This window comes from Amia ocellicauda, chromosome 23 (assembly GCF_036373705.1).
Source record: "Amia ocellicauda isolate fAmiCal2 chromosome 23, fAmiCal2.hap1, whole genome shotgun sequence".
NCBI classification, from domain to species: domain Eukaryota; kingdom Metazoa; phylum Chordata; class Actinopteri; order Amiiformes; family Amiidae; genus Amia; species Amia ocellicauda.
This window is the reverse complement of record NC_089872.1, coordinates 9,321,375-9,343,134: the sequence shown is the minus strand read 5'-3', so window position 1 is coordinate 9,343,134 and position 21,760 is coordinate 9,321,375. Positions and strand designations below refer to the sequence as shown.

The 21,760-nt window shown below is 39.2% G+C and overlaps 1 protein-coding gene across 1 annotated transcript in view; it reads left to right on the top strand.

The window, feature by feature from the left end:
* sdccag8 (SHH signaling and ciliogenesis regulator sdccag8) overlaps window positions 1-21,149 on the top strand; it is a 56,868-nt gene extending 35,719 nt beyond the window's left edge. Inside the window, exons 17-18 of the mRNA XM_066696911.1 lie at window positions 19,289-19,415; window positions 20,577-21,149. Coding sequence (XP_066553008.1) covers window positions 19,289-19,415; window positions 20,577-20,606 — 157 coding nt within the window. The 3' untranslated portion in view covers window positions 20,607-21,149. The remainder of the gene's footprint in view (window positions 1-19,288; window positions 19,416-20,576) is intronic.
* The last annotated feature ends 611 nt before the right edge of the window (window positions 21,150-21,760 follow it).

Genomic DNA, 21,760 nt, shown 5'->3' with positions numbered 1-21,760 from the left:
TAAGCTCAATTCTTTAAACGTTCTCTCTTAATGTGACCAGCTATCAGAAGTCAGATGAACAGGGTGACTTTACGGTTACTTCTTTACTTCTGTTGCATATGACTACCAAACTGAAAACTGTGGTGAAGAACAGTCATAAAAAATGCACTGAAAAAAGCTATGCAATTTAACTGTGGCTTGGGGGGAAATTGAAAGCTGTTTCATCCCATATAAGGTTGATGTGTTTTGGATTTCGAGTGCAGATTGCTAAAACATCTTGCTGAAAATACATTTCAATGCGATCAATCAATGTAGATTCTCAGGTTAAGCAGTCAGTCACGGATTGGACACGTAATTCACTCAAATCCGTGATCACAAGTACTTTTGAGACATGCGAAACCTGCAACGAAACACAAGGTTTTATATTGAAAGTGAACGTTTTTTTCTGCTGTTGTACCAACAACTCTGACTCCCAAAACAGCTGCTATTGTAGTGGGTTCATGAGAAAAGGCCCAAATCTCTGCGTGTCTTTTCTGAAGACTGGAAACAAATCACTTGTCTCATTGTCCTGCAGTGTAAAAACTCAGCGCCTTACCACTCTCTCTCCCAGGGAGGCTTTCATGCAAACTTGTGCCTGCGTGGGTGCGTGTGTAGGGGTAGGTATGTTTCCCAGAACTTGTTGCAAAGCTTCTGCTTAAAGCGAACATGCTACTGCTCCCAACATAACACTACATATTGTTTAACACCCACTTCATCAAACCTCCAGCATGCAACTTCTCATTTCACTCCGACACCCAAGAAATAATGAATTAAAACCTAAATGAGTTACAGCTGCCAGGTCTGTGTATCAGTTAAATTAGCTTCTGTCAGTGGTGGAAAAAGAATGCTCAACCAACAGTCAGTGCGCGGCCCACGTTCTGACCTTCGAAGTTCAGCGATGCTTCAGACGATACCCCTGCAGTAAGTGATAAAATTATCAGAGCTATATAGCCGCCTAACTAAAAATATTAATAGGAAAGCGCAAAGTACAATCTTTAAACATTTGTTCGCAGAACTCGGGTTAAATTCAGACTGTGCATTCCAATTTTAAGTAACATAAAATTCCTATAATTAGGGCCAGCACAAATTCACTTTGGGTTTGCAATGAAACGCTGAGATTCATACCACTAGCATTTATTAGTTAACAAAAACATATGCCATTTATTCAATGGTAATTGAGAAGTCAGTTCATTATCACAGACAATTATCTGATAAGCTATGACATGATTCCTAAATATACATAAAGCTTGAAACTGCTAATTGGCTTTTAAATTAACTGGTAAGATAATGAGGATTCTCATCATTTTAGATTTTTTTTTAATATATTTTTGAGGGGTAAAGAATTAAAAAATATTGCATTCAATTTCACGTTCAAAAAATATCCACCTCCAGTAAAATTATGCTCTGGTTATTTCAAGGATCTTGTCATCAAGGAATGTAAATCTGGATAGTCTTAAAATATAATTACTAATTAAACCTGTTTTTTATATATATGTTGCACATTTAGACATTGATGCTTCAAGAAAGGGAGAAATTAAGGCAATTACAGCTACATTTATGATGGACGCTGAAGACAGATAGTATGTTTTCTTATTTTGAGGTATTATTGATGGAAGTGAAGATTTACATTACTTACAAAGATGATGTTTACAGGTTTGTTGTTGTATCTAAGGGTGTTAATTAAAACTGAACAGAAATCAAACAAATTTGAAACTGGCTCAAACAAAGGGAAATACATGTCTTAATACATTAGAAAGGCAGTAAAAACATTAGAATTAGATCTTGCATGTTGTCATTTTTACATACTAATATAGTTTACTTTTAAAGTGTTATAGTTTTGGTTCCAATGTATAATTCAAAGTTAATTTGTAAATCGGTAGTTCAGGACCTTGGGGTAAAGTAAAGATCATTAAACTATACATAACACAAATAACTGTTTGGATTAATGATGTTTTGTAAAGCCATAGAATGCATCTCAAAACAAAATTGTTATGCTGTATAGCCCCTCCAGAAAAAAAAAGGTTGCTCTGCAATTCTCTTTTGCAGAATTTTCAGAAAATAATAATGGATGTATATTTTTCTACCATTAGGTGGCACTAGAGATAGGTCAATTAATGCCCTGTAGTTTAGTGAAAAAGCAGGACGCACTAAACGTGGCCCGTGGAGTGGTTCTGAGGGCTGTCGACAAGCTCGGGCAATAAATCTAAATTAGCGTCTGCACATCGCACACAGTCACACTCATCGTCTGAAAAGACACAGGCAGGTGCCACATTGTAGCAGTGTTAGGTGTTACTCAGGTGCTCAAAATCACTCAAAACATTCATTCAGATGATCTGCTGGAACTTGTGAGGGGGCAAGGGTGCAGGGAGGTTAATGCAAGACAGCACAGGAGGACATAGTGTCTTTATGGAGACTGCTGGCCACATTCATCCTGTCCAACTCTTTCCCTGTTGTCCTGATCTTCAAACACAACCTCTTGGCCCTGGCCGATATTAACACTCATGGTTCAGATACGCTCCCTCTTTGTGCTGAAGTAGGTGAGCTCTAAGGAGGTGCCTGTCTCTTATACAGGGTTCCTGGGTTGGGAAAGGCTAACTTGATGGCCACACCTTGTTAGTATAAAGGCAGGGAAGAGGCCTGCTGTTTAGTTTGCAGATGCAGAGAGGTGTTGCCACTTGCTGCAGTGTTTGGTTATACTGAATGTCCTAGAATAGTGTGGAGCATCTTTTGTTTTATCGCTGTTGTTCTGCTGATATTTAGTGATAGAATAAGTGTTTATTGTACTTTTACTCACAGGCATTTTACCAGCTGATCCTGTGCAAACTTTTCCTAATAGAAAACTCAGCCGTGATCTGAAACATTCCCTGCCATTCAATTCCATATTTTCACTAAAATGGCTGATTTATTTTCACGCATATGAAGATGATTCAGATGAGTCACAGGAAAATGACTGCAGTCCAACGGAAATCAGCGCATTTAGATCTGAACCAGCTTTCATGCCCAGCTCAAGAGACAGCACCGTTGAACATTGCTGTTTGTGTAAAATGTATCTCTCGTATATACATAGTTATTCTTTTAAGATATTCCAAATTCTTTTATCCATTTGCTTTCATGCACCATTGTAAATGTTCCTTAAGGCAGAATTGTGAAATTAAACAAAATAACGAACTAAAGAAGTGACCTGCCGATCCCCTTGTGTTTCTTGCATGTTTGAGTATCTGGCCACCTCAATCCTTCAGTAGCACGTGGGAATGACATTTCCAGAGCATTTGCAGCAGTTTGGCTTAAAAAAATCTACATTTACAGATTTAAGAACATAGTGTGTTTTTTTTTTTTTTTTTAGGAAATAACGGAGAGAACATTATATGCCAAATCCAATCTGTGATCAAATTTTTGCATCTCACAAATTAGGAACAGAACGGCCACAGTGAAAATGACTGCAGGGTGGCCAAATGCTCCGGCTCTAGTGAAAGATTTCTCAAAGGTTTGTGCTTGTCGAGTGTAGCGAGCAGAGGGACACAAAACAGCGGACACACACACTCTACTCACAAATAATATCTCTCATGAGCCAGTGCAAAATAAGAAGTTTACAATGCACTAAAGTTAAAAAGTCAGTTTATTATATTCAGAACTATAGCTGTGTAACAAACCGATACTGTGCTCTGTGTCAGGACTGAAATTATGCACTGCCAGACGTCCTTACTCTTAAGTTAGTGCTGCGTCTGTCCTCATTTGGCTTCAGTTCCAGCATGCAAACTTTTTTTCTAGCTTTGTTGACCTCACCATGAACTTCTGCTTGTTATCATACTGAGAATTGAAGCTATGTAGTTGAATTTGAAAATTCTTTTTTTTTTTTTTTTTTTTCTCTGGGTAGGCGCTCAAATTGGCCCTCCAATTTTGTAAGATAGATATATACATATGCACAGATAGTAGGTTATTTAGTGCTTCTAATTTGGATCACTGAGACTTATAATCACCATTTGAATCAGTCTGCTAATTATGTTTACTTTAACTTACGAGAGGAAAAAATAAAACAAATGTTAGCTGATAAATGCTGAAGTGCAGTATCATTTATATTTGCTTCCAGATTACCTAATTAATGAAGAGGTTTTTAAAAGACACTTGCATACTGTTATCATCAAGACAAACCCCCAAAAAGAACAGCAAAAATAATTATACAAATGTAGGCGTAAAATGAAAAAATGTTTTGGGAGAAAAGTGTTTTTATTGATCTGGATATTTAACTGAACACATCTAATATCGGTTGCTAAAGGCCATGAAGCGAAACACGTCTGCAAAACCGCTTCTTTGGAAAATCAATGAACGTCAGTCCTCGTTACAAAAGCATTCATTTAATCCATTGCTTTTTTGACGATGTAGCAAAGAAACAGTTGAATGAAAATTAGACACATTTGTCTTATTAAACACCGTATAAGTAAGAAAGTAAGTAATGAAAACATGCCTGCGTTTGTGAAATTGACAACCCCCTAATTAGTTGGCGAAGCAGTCTTTCCTCGTTAAAGGAGGACTGTTTGTCCCCCGCCTGCTCTGACATTATGAAGAGTTTCTTTATTTTTAATCTCCTACATTGTAATTATAAACTTTAAGTATACACCAAACACACAAACAAACAAAAAAAGGGTTGACACACTGGCTTTATTTTGATTTGGATTCAGAGTGCATCTAGTGTATGCAAAATATATATTTTTAACCTGATACTGTGTGAAGTTTTGCTGGAAAATAAATCTGACAAAGGTGGGGAAAACAGTGATGATGAGCTTTATAGTAATTACCTTAATTGCTGTCTTTAAAATGAGATTCGAGTCATGCACAGAAAGAATAATTTGACAAATTACAGATATATATTTTAGTGTGTCTGTGTGTTCTGCACTAGCTTCCAGAATCAAGGAGAACATCATTTTTATTTTTATTTTTTGATAACTATCAATGATACAAAGATATTTATTACAAACAACAATTCTAGTGTTCGGCTGTGACCTATTCTGTGGGCCCAAGGGAGAACTCAGTCACAACACAGTTACTACAGAGTCGTATATTGTATTATGAATCTGAGGCAGATTTTAGAAGCATGTGCAAAGGATCATTTTTAGATTTTTATTTTGTATAATTGTTTCTCCCAGACACGTCTACCACCTCAGCATTATATTGACTCATTTTATAATCCTTAAACTTTGCGGCCAAGTAGAAAGGGGGAGGTGAAAAAAAAAAAGCAATGTAAACTGCGCTGTACTTACAAAATGTTTTTTTCTGTCCCACCTATTCCTGCTCTTACTGAACAAAGAGCTGCAGCACTGAGGCATGGAGGGGTTAAGGTGTATGTGTTAATGAGCAAGTGTAAATGGGTTTAATATACATGCAAATAACCAGAGCTCCGCCCCTGATATTCTTGAACTGGTGCAATCTGTGCTGTGAAGAGCTGCTACATTACAGGGTGTACGAAACATTTGGAAAATCAGCTTGATTTATTTTTATATTGTAGAACTAAAGCCAAGCAACACAGGGGTTTTTAGCACGCAATGCTAATCAAATAATCTCTGAAATAACAAGACTTGCAGCTATCTAGCCGAAGACATTTTGCAACACGGGAAAAACATGCTTTGTGATTTTTATTTTGTATTATTATTTAGTTGGTTTAGGGTACCTGCATGCATGCACTTGTGTGCATGAGTTTCACTTCCTGTCATGGTTATCCATAGTACAAATGTACAGTAAAAAATAAAATGCAAATAAAAGCCTGTGCTCAGCTGAATTTGAATAGTATCAATGTGGCATGCATGCTCTATTTTCGTTTTGCATTGAAGTCCCCTGTGTAAAAGCCTTTCACGTGGATGCTTGTTGTGCACAGCTATTGCTTTGCTAAGTTGCACTTTCAGCATTGTTTGGCATCTTGGCAACAGATTTTGCTGTCTTATAAATTATTTAAGTTCATGCGTTGTGACACAGAGTTGCTCCTTGTATTTATTTGAAGTCAGTCAGCACTGGTAATTTCACATTTCTCCCTGACAATTTTACTGTAGCTGAAGTTCCAAACAATGCTATCTTCCAGTGCAAGAAACAAAGCAAAACATGAATGCTTATTCACCAGGATCACTGCTGACAGAAATATTTACATTAAATGGCAGATTCTGTTTTTTAATTGATCCTAAATTTAATTTTCTCTCAGTTTTGTTAAAGTAGATGTGATCTTTAACGCAAGCCCATAGATTGTAAACGCCCTTTTGCAAATTATATAATTTTAAACATCAGTTATTGCATCCCAAAAAAGGTATGTTGGTCGCATTTTCAGCTGTGCTTAGAAAAATAACTGAGTGTGTGTGTGTGGACTTTTATTTTATTTTTTATGTACAAGCTGTTGTCACATTAAGAATATATACCGTATCTCCTTTTTGTAAAGAATATAAACAATATAATTTTACTTCATGTAGACTTTAAAATGTGATGCAGTGCAAAATAAAGGAAATAAGGAGAAAGGAAAACCTGTGCATCCACACAGCTGGAAGTGTGAGAAATCCAGGACCTGGTCAGCAAAGCAAGCTGCTCCCGTTTGAGTGACCAAGTACACTGGAGTCATTAGAGAAGTCTCTGTTGAGTGCACAAGGCATTTTCCCATCTACATAACCACTGGCATCGCTTTCCTATCAAGCCCCTGGCTCCTGGCATTTTTTTAATTACTATTAGTATATATATATATATATATATATATTTTTTTTTTTTTTTAACATCATGGCCCTTTAAGGAAAAAAGTAATGTATAAGCAGATGTGCTGCTAAATCTACAGGCTTCTGCCAACCATATGGCAACTTATAGAAAGATGGTCGGAGCGTCTGGATTAGCAAAGAGTCGGAATGGAGGGCCATGTGTCGTTTTGGTACAGACAGTTGTTTTAGCTCTCTGTAAAAGGCTCCGGGAGATTGTGTAATGGAACAAATGGTACTGTGCGCCCAGCGACAGCCTTACCGCTGCTGGAGAGTCGACTGGCCCCAGGCGGGTATGGCTTCATCTGGTTCCTTATTCTTTCTCTCTCTCCCTCTCTTTCTCTCTCTCTTTCCCTCCCCTCTGCAAAAAAAAATAAAAAATCGTCATTAAACTTTTGATTTGCAAAAGAAGTTGCCATCCAACTATGCAGTGAGGAGAGGCAGATCAAGCACGGTTCGGTGTGAAACTGGAGGGAGTGAGGGGTGCGGGGGTCTTTAAATTTCATCTTTAGTTGGATGCTCGTACTCAAGACATAGCATTCCAGGGCGGCCGTTCACCAGATTTTGCTTTCTTTGAAGCTGTTGTAGTTTTTCAGCTTGGGTTTTTATCCCCTTTCATCAGAGGTTTTAATATGATTGCAGTCTAAAAGAAGGTGGCAGATTTATTGTGGTAAATACTCAGTGTCATAGCGGGGCTAGAAATAATTTGTTTGATGAAATAAGAGATCAGGGGGAAGAATAGGTTCTGGTGTGTGTGTGTGCATACCAAATGTATATATTAATAACTTTTAAATATAACTGATGTAACAATTAAAATCCCATCTGATATTTCATTGCCCTTTGTCTGAGTATTTTCTTCAAATAATAGACACCGTGTGGTTTTCTTGGTATCTACAAACCAGATGGGAGGCTGACATAGATGCAACTCCGAGTGTGGGATTTTCGGTGCTGATTAATCCAGTATTATTACCCCTTTTTCTCCATGTGATCTGCAGGTTTCACTTCTTTGAATTTGGTGAGACAGAGCATTGATAAAAGTATTTTCCTTCCCTGTGATTATAAATTTGAATGCGTACTGTACAAATGAATGTATAAATATACACGTGTATATTGAAGCTGATTAAAATGCATAGAGTGGTTGTGATGTAGCTTAATATTTTTGTATGATTTGACTTTTTATATCTGTGTCTAATTTCATTGCAAAAGGTTTGACTGCCTGTTTTTTTATAACCACAGTAAACTTAAACCGATCAAACAGGGTAATTTGACTAAACTCTACAATAGTCTTCCTATACTGTGATGAAGAGCACAACACATTGCTGCCCCTCATTCCTCAATTTTTACAACCGTACTGCCAAAATTACCGTACTGTTAAACAGCAGTATAATGAGGCACAGTTTTCCTGAACTTCTCTACCGATCCAGCTGGAGTTCGCTGCCACAGGCGATGGAACTGCGGCTTGTTTTAAAGCTTTGTGTAACAGTGGATTTGCAGGTTTAAAGCTGCGTACTTCTGAACGCATCAGATCATGAAAAACCATCTCCCTGCAACAGAGGCTGCACAGCATATACTCCGAGAGCTGTGCACAAAAAAAAGTTCTGTTCTGCACTGAAAATAGTATGTTGGGAAAGTAAATCCGCAAAGTAGACCCGTACAAATGTCTACCACGGTAATATTCCTGTGCTTTTACAATGCATAGGAAGTGACCCAATTAAGCCCACCAAAGTTTTACATGTTCTTATAGATATGTGAATTTCTTCCCAATAAAGTGGGTATTAAATCAAAGATTAATCTCTCATCTAAACACTTGTGGTAGATTTTATCATACATTTAATTAATTAACTTATTTAATTGCAAAAGTGAAAAGTCCAGAGTGGGTTTATAAGGTACATGTGTCCCAAATAAGACCACAAGGGGGCTTTAACAGTAAATTCTTCAAATTGTATTGATTAAGCACTTAATATTTTTACAGATTATTGAATTCAGACCTCAAATACCCAGCCTAACCAATTCAAATTGTATTTTTATATTATCTGAGACTAATTTCCATCACATGGAGTTGTTGCACTTGTAGAGGCAGTTTGCTCTGCTGGTGTGCTGGTTGATGGGGTTGGGGCCGGGGCTGTTGGGGCTGTGGAAGTCTGCACAGATGCTTCAGAAAAAGGAGCATGATTTGTGGACACTTGTCTGTCCACCCGGCTCTGGCTCACAGGGAATATTCCGGTGCTCTCAAAGCCACCGATGATGTTCTCTGGCTTGATAGCAGTGAAATTCAAATTAAGTTTCGCAGGGATTTCCTCCTCTCAAATTTTGTCCCTGCTAATGGCAGTGCAGTTCTTTCCTCCATTACCTTTTGACTAGGGATGCACCGATCGATTGGCTTCGAGCCAATATGGCAAGAAATTACTATATTTACTAATTACTATATATAATTGCTATTGGGCGATTGCTTTAAAATTGCAGATATTTCTGTCTGATGGTGTGGTTTTTATGGCATCTAACTAAGCATCCGATTTGTTCAACTTTTGTACCTTTAACAAAATATGAATGACGTACATGAGCTGCAATGCAGTTCCCCCCTGACCTGCTCTCGTTCTATAGGTCAATACATAATAGGAAAATATTGGTATCAGTTTCAGACGATCTTGTTATATGAATATCGGATATCGGCCCAGAGTATTCATATTGACGCAGCCCTACATTTGATTTCACCATACACTGCCTTGTCCAGTGGCTGGAGGATGTGAGTGAGGTGAGATGGGAGCCGGAGAGACAACCCCATTTTCTCTGGCCTTGGTCACAAGTGCCAAGGGAAATATCTGAGGCATGTCTGTCAAAAATGTAAACTCTTGGCAGTCCCATGTCAGAGATCTTCAGCAAAAACAGCTTCTCAAAATACTCTAAGAATACTAAATTATTCTTCTCTCTCCATCCGTGATCCGCACAAAATTCACAGCAAGCTTCCATCATGTTATTGCGGTCCCTGTAATTTTTCTCTGCTTACCCATTTTGTCCCCATAATGAAAATAAGGCATTTGAGTAATATTAATTAATATTAAAATTATGTTTTTTTGTTTTTTTTAATATGAGGTACAATGGGTTCTGGGCTTAGTGGGCTTATTAAGAACAACAGTGGTCTATAACAATAATTCTATATAGAGTTAATGTAAACATGTAATATCTTTATACATTATTACATTATTATTATTATTATTATTATTATTATTTATGTATGTATATTATTATTATACATTATTCTTTACAACTTAGACCATGTTTAGTATTGTTGGTATTCTGCTTTAAAGTCATGTGCTAATAGGCTTTTCAAGGGCGCTGTTCCTTTTAAGCCCATTTGACAAAAACAATTACATTTTAAGATTATAATTGATAGAACATCAAATATTGTTTATCTGAAAAAGCTACTAAAATGTTTTGATTTACTATGGTCATCAACAATTTTTCTCAATTTTTGTTGTTCTACTGCACCTATCTGTGTGACCATCATTCTGACAGAATCGCTGCGGAAACTCATGAAATCTATATTTTCAAATACAAAATAGTGCTTTTAAATACCAAGCAAATTCATCATATGAGGTTTCATTTGACGTATTAATCTCTTAATTTTATAATTCTTATCAATATTCACCAAGTTTGGTCACTAAATTGCAGAAAAAAGGGCCCATCGTAAAGTAAAGGTTTGGGGTGACTTGTAGCAGCACAAAGTCATACATAAGAACACAATGTGATTGGCTCCAAATAAAAAGTAACATGACAAACAATTTTGTGCATTTGCTGTGGTACAGATAATCCATCAAATAATTCATGTCTTTTTTGTATTTCAAAATAGAAGAGCAAGTGGGCTTATATGGTACGTGGGCTTAATAGGGTCACTTCCCCTATACTTTGCTTTCCCTTATTTCTAATACGTCTGCATGGCTTATAAGGTAACAAGAAGTAATTGATTGTCTTAACCTTGATTATGAAGGATGAGTAGAATAATTAGCGCTATTTACATATTTACATAAAAATAACTGAAATAAAATATGTATGTTTTTTAAGAAATATGGCTTCAGTTTTTATTTAGCACATATTGTGTTTTACAGAATGCAAACACTTATGTAGTGTAGCAAAATGTATTTACTCGCTTCCACCAAATGGGAATCTTTACAGTGTCTTCTAATAGGCTTCAGTGTTAGACAAACTGAAATTATATAATTCAGAAATAGGCAGTGTTTAATTAACAAAATAATTAAATCAAACAATAGCCAAATTACATTTTTGGTAATGAACGGTGTGCAGGCTTTTGACTACAGTTCTATCTGTGCATGAAGCCCCTGAAAAAATCACCACCTGTAATTGATACTAATAAATTAAAATAATCAAAGTAAAATAAATAAATAAATCATCTTCGTAATCAAGAGGTGCTGTAAGAAGTCTTTTGTGAGCCTGGAGTTATGATTTTAAATTTAATACCAAAGTTGCTTAATGTCCTCAGATCTCTCCGTACACTTAGGGTAAAATTAATTGATTGAACTGGAGGAAATAGATTCAAGATGCCTACCTGTGTGAAACACAAAGGGGAGATTAAAGGTAACACTGTAATAATGGAGCGATAAAAGCTGACTTTGATTCGCAGAACAAAACTAAACAAAACTATCTCATGTTCATTTGGTTTTGAGATCAGTGCTGCTCCTTGAGGACCACTATCTTTAGGTTTTCATTCCACCTGGGCTTTTTATGTCGCAGTTAACACTCAATTAAACCAATTTAGGCCTCTCACTGGTGTTTGAAGGATGTAACCATTTAAGGAGAATAAATCCCTCCGCACTGGACAGATGGTGAAATGCAGAACTCTGTACATTAACATTTCAGCTGTAACTTAAACTAGTTTTTTTGTTTTTTGTTTGTTTAGTCCTACATCTCCGGCTTCCCCACAACCCTCACCAGGTTAAGCGGTTTTGAAAATGGATGGATGGATAGTCATACATTTTCAAAATGTTTAACAGTGTAAAATGCCCAATAGTAAAACTTCCTAAACCTTTTTTTTTCTTCCTGGCTTCATTACATTTTCAGTCTTGGCGGGGAACTCCCCCCCAGCAAGCCCAGAATTGGCCTCTGTGTTGGGCTAGGGAGTCGAAATCTGCTGGTTCTTACTGCTCCACAGTTGCCTGTACTAAACAGGAGCCCAGAGGAGCCAAGTGGAGATCTTCTGGGCTAAACCACAGCCTTCTGGGTTTAATAGCTTGGCAGAGTTGACAGAGTAGGTTCACATAAAAAAAAAAAAAACATCAGTGGTACAAATGTCACAATCTTTCATTCTTTCTAGTCTTCAGATTTGCATTAGTATTATGTATTTTTTATCATTAATATCTGTTTAACATGTTTTACTTTTCCTTAATATCCTCTCAGGCACTTCCTTCTTTAAAAATGATTTTTTTTTATCCAGTTTATACTGTTCATTTTGTACAGCTTGTGCATGTGTGTGTGTGTGTTTAAGGAAATCCTATTGTTTCAGCCTTAAAATTAAAATGATAATGTAATTATTTTGATGCATTTAGGTTAGATGTTTATCTCCTATAATATAGAATTGGTTAGAAGAGTAATATTCAATGAAAAAAGGAGCAGTGCGGGAAACTTATTTACTGAACCCAGACAAGATGTACATTATGCAATACCTGTAACAAGGGAAAAAAAAAAAAAAAAACTCCTAGGTGTGCTTTGGGGTGTTTAGTATTTCTTGCAGTGACTGGCTGTATATCTGTAATGAATCGTCTGAGAGTGCTAATTAAATATTAGCTGGTTGTATGTATTAATCTTTTAAATTAAATTGGCACCTACAATGGGGGTGATTAATTAATAAAAGATCTCCACATTACTCCTAAGTATTTACTTCCCAATTAATTTTGAAGCCTCACAGTCTGTGCATCACTTAATAATGACCACGATCGCTGTAAAGGCAGGGAAAGAAAAACCTGCCAGAATGAGGATTATGTCAGCGTTGCCGCGCACGGGTTAAGTTGCAGATCGTGCCGAAGTCTACTGATTGATAACATGATTTCTGTATTATCAGTGCTAATTGGGAATCCACCAGGGGTCAAACAGGACCAAAACTTAACAGCTGGGTTAATTATGTGTTTTAAAATTGGTGTCATGTTATCGGCTCCGCAGTTGTTGCAATAACAGAATGCTACAGCATGCACAGTTAACATCGCTGGGTGTGTTTATCCTAAGGGAAATCAACACGCCGTTTTGATTTACTTTCAACTGTCATCCAATGAAAGCAGTTAACTTTCTCCTTTTTTTTTTTTTAAGGCGCTAATGCCCATCTTGATTTTTGTTGTCAGTTTTCACATATAGAATTCAAGCTCTGTTCAGTTTTGAGTGGATTTTAAATCATTTTAGACATTTTAAATACAACGGCACATAACATAAGAAATAATTGGTATCATATACATATATATATACATATTTTAGCAAAGTATTCTGGTAATGCAGCTGTTCTGCTAATGAAATTAATTATTATTAAGATGATTTTGCACCTTTCTCTGATTCCACTGGGCTTAATAATTGAACTAATCGATAACCTATCCTTCAAAAATAGTGTAAACAATTCATAAACAATCAACTAAACATCATCCGGACACTAAAAAGATTTTGGCAAGAGCCTTTTATAATAGATCTTGTTGATTTCTTTAAATTAAATCCCCTAATTAAAATAAAATCTTCTCGGTTTAAAATACTTCACCAAGATGTACTGGATTTAAAATTCAGAGCGGCAGAGGGGTTTCTGAGTTTACAGCTACAACAAGTGTAAGGATTTCGGCTGCCCAATCTCGAACCCCCGTCTCTCCAGCCCCAGGATCTTGCTTTAGCACATTAGCTTATCAACAACGTTGTTTCTTGCATTTGGGTCAAGCCAGATTGGAGGTTGTTTACTGCGGTAAATGGGAGTCTGTGAAAACCAGTGAGTGTGTGCAATTGCCAGATGCAGGGTCACAGGTAAACTATCACTGGCAAGTGCTCTGGACGGATTCATCTGCCTTACGGCTTCAAAACCTCCTTCCTCTGTGTTGTAGTGTGACTTATCATGGGAGGGAGATCAGGCATGGAAATCTAAAGCACAATGGCAACTCAAAAGTGCCTGCCAAAGACTGAACATTAGACAACTACATTCCTTAAACAAACTTCATTTTGCAAAACAGCCTGTTTGAAGCCAAGACTTAAGAGCATGAAAAGTAAAATAATTTGTACAATTTTTAAAATAGTTAGAATGCAGATTATTTTTACATCCCAGTAAAATTATAGCCTTGTTGTCAAACCATTGCTTTATCATTGATAGAAAGTTGTCTGTGAAAACTGAATTGTTAAAATTTTCTTCCATAGATCTTAAAAACATGAGAGAGGATCTTATTAGAAGAAATGAACAGCTCAACCTGCATATTTTATAGATATTTACTGGAAGAATGACTATGATATGTTTTTTTTTTTTTTTTTTGTGGGGGTAAAGTTGTATTGACTTTTTTATTAGATTTCTTTAAAACCAAACATGTTTCCTCTCATGTGCATTGGACTTAATTTGTTTGGCGAGGGAGCTGGAATATTAGAAGCTGTAAAGAGAAGTTATTTGAACATTTTTTGGCAGGCTGTAAGTAACAAATCACTCCTCTTTCTAGTGGAAATATTTGATGTTGTCATTGTTATCACTATTAACCCTGTGCGGTGCTAAAACCGCATCTGTTTTGAAAATCTCTAAAGATTTCCTTGCACCCACACACCAATGCCATTTCTAGCAGTTTTAAGTGACTTTTGGGGGGTTGTTTTTTTATTCTTATTTGTACTATTCTTTACAAGTTTTGTGGTTTACTGTAGCTTTTGCAGTAGTTGGCATCAGGCTATTGAACATCTCATGGATTTGCATCAAAATGGCCCCGTAGTTTCTTTCTGTAAAATGTAGTTTGTTGGAATTTTTCAGTTTGAAATGCACGTTGGCTTTAAGAAATCCTCTCCATACCCAGTGAAGGCCTCTCTCAAGCCTGCAGTCGGGCTAATTACAACAGTCTTTCTACACGACTGTGCTTGTGGCAGTGCCCACCTCCTGTCTGGCAGGGGTGATGGTGCTGAGCAGCTGGAGCCGTGGTGCCCGTGGCGATGTTGTTTTAACCAGGCAGATCATGGGCCCCCACAAAGCCAGCCCGCCTGCCTGCCCCTCAAGGCCTTGTTTTCAGTCTGATAATCCTCTGCCCTCAGCTCTGATTAAGCAGGGCCAGGTTGGGGTTTCCCTGTTTCCATCCGTGCAGTATTTCATTAGTGGTGGGCCGTGAAGTCTAATGAAGTGAGCGGCATATCATTATCTGCACGACTTGCTTTGTTTACATTTGTTGTTTCACGGACGGGGTCAAATGCATTACCCCACGTCCTGGTTCTGAGGCTGATTTTGGTACTGGTGAAAGTGGCTTTTAATTAACCACTTCAGGAAACGCATCCACCAATGTCTGGTGACACACACCAAGGGCTGGGAGCCATATATAACCAGGGCTGCCTTCGAAATTCACAACTTGGGTTTCAGTCCTGAGCTACGAGAGGTCGAGCAAGCCGTTCAAATTATCTAAACTGCTGGTAAATTGTTCCTCATCTGTTAACAATTAGGAATCACAATGGCAATTCAAGAACGAATGCATTTAGATAAAACATGAAGGTACGATTCAGGTGCACCTTGAATTTGAGAACATACTTATAGAACATAGTTTTTGACTGTGGATTCTGTTATGGTTAATTAGAACCTTTAAATATTGGTGAGGAAATGCATCACTTATCAAGAAAGTCCTGGGGGTGCAGCTCTTCGTAGGAATGCAGAATGGAATAGGAGGCAGTAGAACATGCAAGGAGTGGCTTCAGGTCTCACTCGCATAAGCAGCATTTTCCAGTCACTTCGAAGTTGTTCCTTGCAGATGTTATTTTGTTTTAGTTTTTGTTGGTTTGGTTTGTTTTTTTTGTTTTTCTTTTCTCTTTATTTTGTTCATGAACAAATTTATCATCTGTTAACTTGTGTACAAGCCTTGGGCTATATCAGGTCTCTGCTGCAGCTGTAAGTGTGTATTATATTAATAACCAAATGCCACCCAGGAAAGTCAGTAGCACAGAAGTAGACTTCATCAGAATGCAATGATTTTGGGTTGCTCACTTGATCACACTCAAAGCTAGGTTTCTCTCCCTGCTTCGTATCACTGGACTTCAGGCTTCAGATTGAGACCAGAAGCTTAAATTAGTTCCTGATCTTTTGAAATACTTTTTTTTGTCTTATGCATGTATTGCCTTTCTTTTAATATCTTTCTGTACAATTTTCCCGATTCAAGTCAAATTCACCTTGTAGGTTTAAATAATAGTGTTCACTGTAGTCAGCCAGAAAACACTGGTATCCAACATTAAATACATTTGATTTATTAAGTATGAAGAATGTTGAAGAAAGTATGAATGTTTTTTTTTTTTTTTTTTTTTTTTTTTTAAATATATATATATATAGATGAAGAACACATATCTTGTGTTTATTATAAAGGCATTGCAGTTAGTGAGTTGTTTTGTAACTGTGATATAATAGATAGACTTGTGATTGTTTAATTCACTAAAAATATGGTACTCTACATTTGGACTTTGTTTGGGAAGCCTCACTAAAGCATAGGTGTTTGACCTTTCCAATAAAAACATCCCAGCTAGACTTGTTTTAGGAATGTATCTGAACCGTTTAAACATTTCTGTTGTGTGTGCGATGTGCTCCTTTTTAAGTTAAACCTGTTTGTTTCATGTGGGGAAGAAAGACATTGCAAGCCCATGCCTTAAGTTTGACTTCCTGGCCTTGTAACCCAAACGATTCAAACAAGCAGCACACAAACCGTTTAAAACATGATTTAAAAAAACTCAGCCCTTTGTGTCTTCGTCCGCCCAGAGAGCCCCGTGAATTGTCTCTCGGTACTGATGGCTGTGGTGTGAGATGAAGAGCTAGCTGTTGTGCGTCTCCTTGAGTTAGTCTGGGAGCCCAGCAGATGGTGTTCTTTCACCAGGGCCAGCAGGGAGGCTGAGCGGAGAATGGACGGGGGGGGGGGGGCCTGGCCTGTGCCGGCACACATCACAATAAGGACAACAACAGCAGCAGCGGCGACCACAGCGGTGAGTGGAGCCGGCCTGCGTTGGCTTGGGCAGGGGCAGCTATAAGCTAAGCTGTATTAAAACCTAATTAAGATGTGTGCCAGTAAATGTAGGGCAGTTATTGGATTTGGTGCTTTAGCTGCTGGATGTAGCTATAATTTAATCAGACCCCTATTGTGAATCCAGCCTAGGAGAAGCTTCCCTATGTGCATCCCTCTTTCTTACTGCAGTTCTTTTGAGCTTAATAACTCCCCCCACAACCCCCCCACCACACACACACATACACACACACACACACGTTTCTCTACAGTTGCACACACAACCAGACAAACAACTCTTCTCTCCAGGTTTTAACCCCACACATTGTGAATGGAATTGGAGGTGACTGACACAGATTAAGGTCAGGGCGATTGCTCAACAGTTATTCAGAGTTATCATGAAGCATCGGGGGGGGGGGGGGACCCTGTAGCACAGCTGCAGTATGACTGGGTTACCAAACCACTCCACGACTGAGCTGTGAAGTTACGTCTTGGCACAGGGAACGGATGACCTGCAAAAGCGCTCTTCTGTTATTGTGGTAATTGTTTAGTTGTTTCCCGAGAACTGTGATGCAAGCTTCAGTTTGTTTATTTATACAGCCGAAATGGCTGCTTTTAACTTTTAATCCCTCATTTTGGGATTCACTGAATTTAGCTTGATTTGTTCCCTATACTCTCTGCCCACTGATGCAGCTCCCTACTCTTTCATAGGACTACAATATATGAATAAGTAGCATTTAGTGGATTACTTAGGAGTACACAAATCATGTCTTGTGCCTGAACAGCAGGTGGAGCACTGAGGTTGTGATCTGTTCAAGGCTGGTCAATAGCAGAGCAGCCTACACGGCTAGTGAAGTGAAACAGGGAGGTAGAAGGTCTCTCTTTTCTAACTAGACCATTATAGTTAAACATGTAAATATGGCCTATATCTCTGCAGTTTGCTGCTCAGATGTACATGGACCATGCAACTATTGTTTTTAAAAATGTATTTTATTTTCTTGGTCTTATGGTTGGCCCCTACACAAGTGCCAGTCGCCGAGGCTGGAGGGGCTGTGATTGTAGCTGCACCGTGCCCTCTGCCCACTCTCTCCGATCGCCTGCACCGCGTAGGCCAGCAGGCTGACGTAGGCCGGTGCCACGAGCTGGCAGGACCGTGCCAGGCTTTCAGGGCAGCAAGCAGGCCGCCAGAGCCTCCAGCGGGGCAGGCCCAGCCCAAAACAAGCTGGCCGCTCCAGCCAGAGAGCCCCACATGGTCCAGCTCACACAAGGGAGCGGAGCAAGCATTCCCAGCACACAGACGGCACTGCCTGAGCCCCGATAACCCATCCAGCATGAACAGGGCATCTGTTCCCCCCCCCACAGCAAAAGCTAGAGGCCTAGCCTTTCTCATAGCCTACTGTGTCGTACTCTTCATTGTCAGTTGTATTTTTGTGTGATTTTATTTAATTTAGTTTTCCTCCCTTTGCCGTACCAGTGGGTGAGCATTTTCTTGTCATTTTTTTACCAGTTTATTGTGGACCGTCACATTTACCTGGTGGTATGAGAATGCTTTAAACCATTGAATTAAATGCAATCGCAGCATGTGTATATTAAGTCGTTTTGTTTTAAGATGGAAAACTCATTGACTGCTGTTAGATCTTCAGCACCCAGATGATTTAAGATCGGATGTGTACCTGGTGCTGGGGAGGATTGGTGCCTGTGTGGCTCACCTGAGAGTTGCAGAGGTACAAATGGTCTAGCGGCCCTTATATATCAACAGTAAGTGTGAGCAGTGGAGTCCTGGCTGCACGGGGTGTGACCTCGCTGGGATTCGGGGTGAGCTGCTTCTGTTCGGCAGGGTGATCTGATTCCCAGTGGACATCTGATGTGTAATGGAGCATTGCCACCACATGTGTGGGCAGTGCTAGCTTGATGGCTTTTGACTTCACATCCTAGCAGCACTGCACTGATTGAGTAAACCTCCACATGAGCAGAACATTCAACAGATTCCTTCCAGTAGGTCTGGAAAACGCATCTATGGTTTATGTAGATTCAGCATGATCTAGCTGAAAAAATATATCTATTTCAAATTAAACTATTCGCACCGTCGTGCATGTTCTGTGCATGGCTCACAGGGACAGAGCTTTGAATCGGGATGCTAATTCACAGAGAAGATTGACTGAGAAGACTGGGTAATTCTTACCACCCTGCCCAGTCACTCAGTGGTTATTGTATGGAGTTCACGGTCAATAACAACTCGATGCTCACTTTGTCATCTTACAGTAGTGATATATAAGTATTGATGAATATTATTTGAAAGGCCTGATATGGAATCTGCTGAGAACCAAGGTCAGTGGTTACCATGAGTGCCTGGTCATTTGCTTTGTTCTTTGCCAGGCTCCATCAACTTGACCAGCACTGCCAGGCGAGTGCCCTGCAAGTGACCGAGCTCCTGCACAAACAGAGCACTCTGCTGAGGGAGCGCCAGGCCCTGACTGAGGAGGTGCAGCAGCTCAGAGCACAGGTGGGCCACATTCTTCGATCAATCGATTCACGATTAATGCTAGCCCTTTAATTTGGGACCCTTAAAAGCACATTGTTTTTCCTGGTGTATCTTGAATCACCATAGTGCTGCGAGTGTGGCCATCAGATGATCTATGAATCAATTATACTGCACACGTTACAATACACAGCTGTTAGCAAATAGGCTGCCATTAAGTGCCATAGGTTAAGCTTTCCTTTTATTTCTTAACAATTCACACATTGGGAATGACCCATTGGGTTGTAAAATATAATTTATCAAGAGGGGCCCAGGGGCAGTAGGCCCAATCTCACGTTACACATGTAAAATAAATAAAATGCATGAAGGATCACCTCTATTCAATCATGTCCATCAAACCCATGGCTGTATTTCTGCAGGTTGTGATACAAAAATCTGTTGATGCTTCTCAGATCTTGAGTCTGTATCCTAGTGTGGTCGTTAAGGTAAAGAGATGCATCTGGTCTGTAAATACGGCTTCACAAACAGCCACTTCTAAATTACGGTCACAAACAGGTTGAGAGTCATTTTCACGTCAGATTCTTGGAAAATCTCAGTCTTCCATATTGCTCTGCCATTCGCAAGACCATGACTGTCTGTGCGCGGCAGCAATCAAGTGAAGGGAGCGATGCTGCAGACAGCATGTCTATCAGCCCACCAGGGCCTTCCCATCAGCCTGGCTTCCTGTTTTGTCAACAACTGCCTGCTTCTCCGCCCGACTCGGTGCACCGCTGGGACCCAGGGAGACGTCTTTCCTGGAAGGCGAGAGCGACGAGCTGGGGGGGGATCAGTACCTCAAAAGCGTGCCTCCAAATACAGGGCTGAGCATTAGATCTAGGAGAGCCATGAGTCTGTGTCACACCTGCTTCATTTTCATTAGGTCCAGCGGCAGGAGAGTTTCATCGGGGCTCCACTGGGATTAAGATTTGTTCTGTGAGAAATGCGGACATTACGGGGGGGGTACAGACTCTGGTCTCGCACAGCAGATGTCAATAGGCCGCAGCCACATCCCACACTGGCGCCGCACTTCTCTTTTGAGAACTGCAGGGCGCAGGGAAGTGATCCTTTTACTGCGGTCTGGTTGTTGTTGTTGTGCTGTTTTTCACACGGTTGTGACTGTCTGATCCTTTTTTTTTTTTTTTGTAGCTGCCTGGTTCCTCAGTACTTGGGAGCTGATGTTCGTGGAGTCTCTCAGCACCGGGCCATGGGTTATTCAAACACACAGTGAGAAGTAAATGCAGCTGTAAATATTAACCTAGAAACTTAAAAGCACAGGATTTTGAAGTTACTCCAGCACACCTGTTTTAGCCATCACTTACAGCCAATATTAGAGAACGCATGTTCATCTGATAATGAAAACTCCAGCCCCTCCATATTGATCCCTCTTCAAAAGGACTTTATGTATTTAAGCAAAACTGTTTGAATTTGAACGATTCTTTACTGCAATTGGACAAGCTACCAACATTTATAAATGTATATATTTTTTGTGACTGAAAAAGATCAGGCTTATAAATAGTTTATATTAAACCTAAGCAAATAGTTTGAAGACTCTTGGGTATAAAACTATTGTATGTATCCAGTCTGTTACAGTTGAATTTTGTTCAGATTCTGTTTTGTATTAAATGTCTTTTGCATTGAAAGATATTTAGAAGCACTTATGTGAATGTAGAATGTATATGAATTAGTGTACATACTAAACGTGATTAAATTATTCATTTCCCCCCCCTAGCATTTTGGTTCTTGTAAAGATTATTTCTATCAAACTGCTGCACAACTGGGAATCCAAAGTTATTCGCCATTTATCAGTTTGCGGTTTGATCGTTATTGACTTTCAGCTGTGTTCCTCAGCCCCTTCCTCCTGTGCGTTGAGATCTGCTTCTCCGTGACTGTGTTTAGGACACGGGTCTGACAACCACTGTAGGGCCACAGCGCTGCGGGGTTTAGAGGTACCTGCTAATCGCTAAGCAGCAAAGACCTGGAAAACGTGTTCACTCGTACCAACTCAGCAAGTAATTGGTCCGATAGAGTTCTCAGCTGGAAAGACACCCAAAAGATGGAGTGGATCTCCAGGACCAGGTTCTTCACTCCCTGCTCTACAGGATGAATTACCCTGTGTGGACCAGGACCACTGGAGCATCAACCAGCCTCCTTCGCAGCTTCTTGCAGAGGATCGGGAATGAAAAAGTTCATCTAAACTAATGTAAGTCAATCTTTGCGGTCTTCTTTTGGTGCTAAGGTTGTGGTTGTTTTATAATGATGTTTTTTCCCCAAGTTTGAGAGTAACAGCATTGACTGCACTGTCAGCGATACACTGAGCGATTTTCATTAAC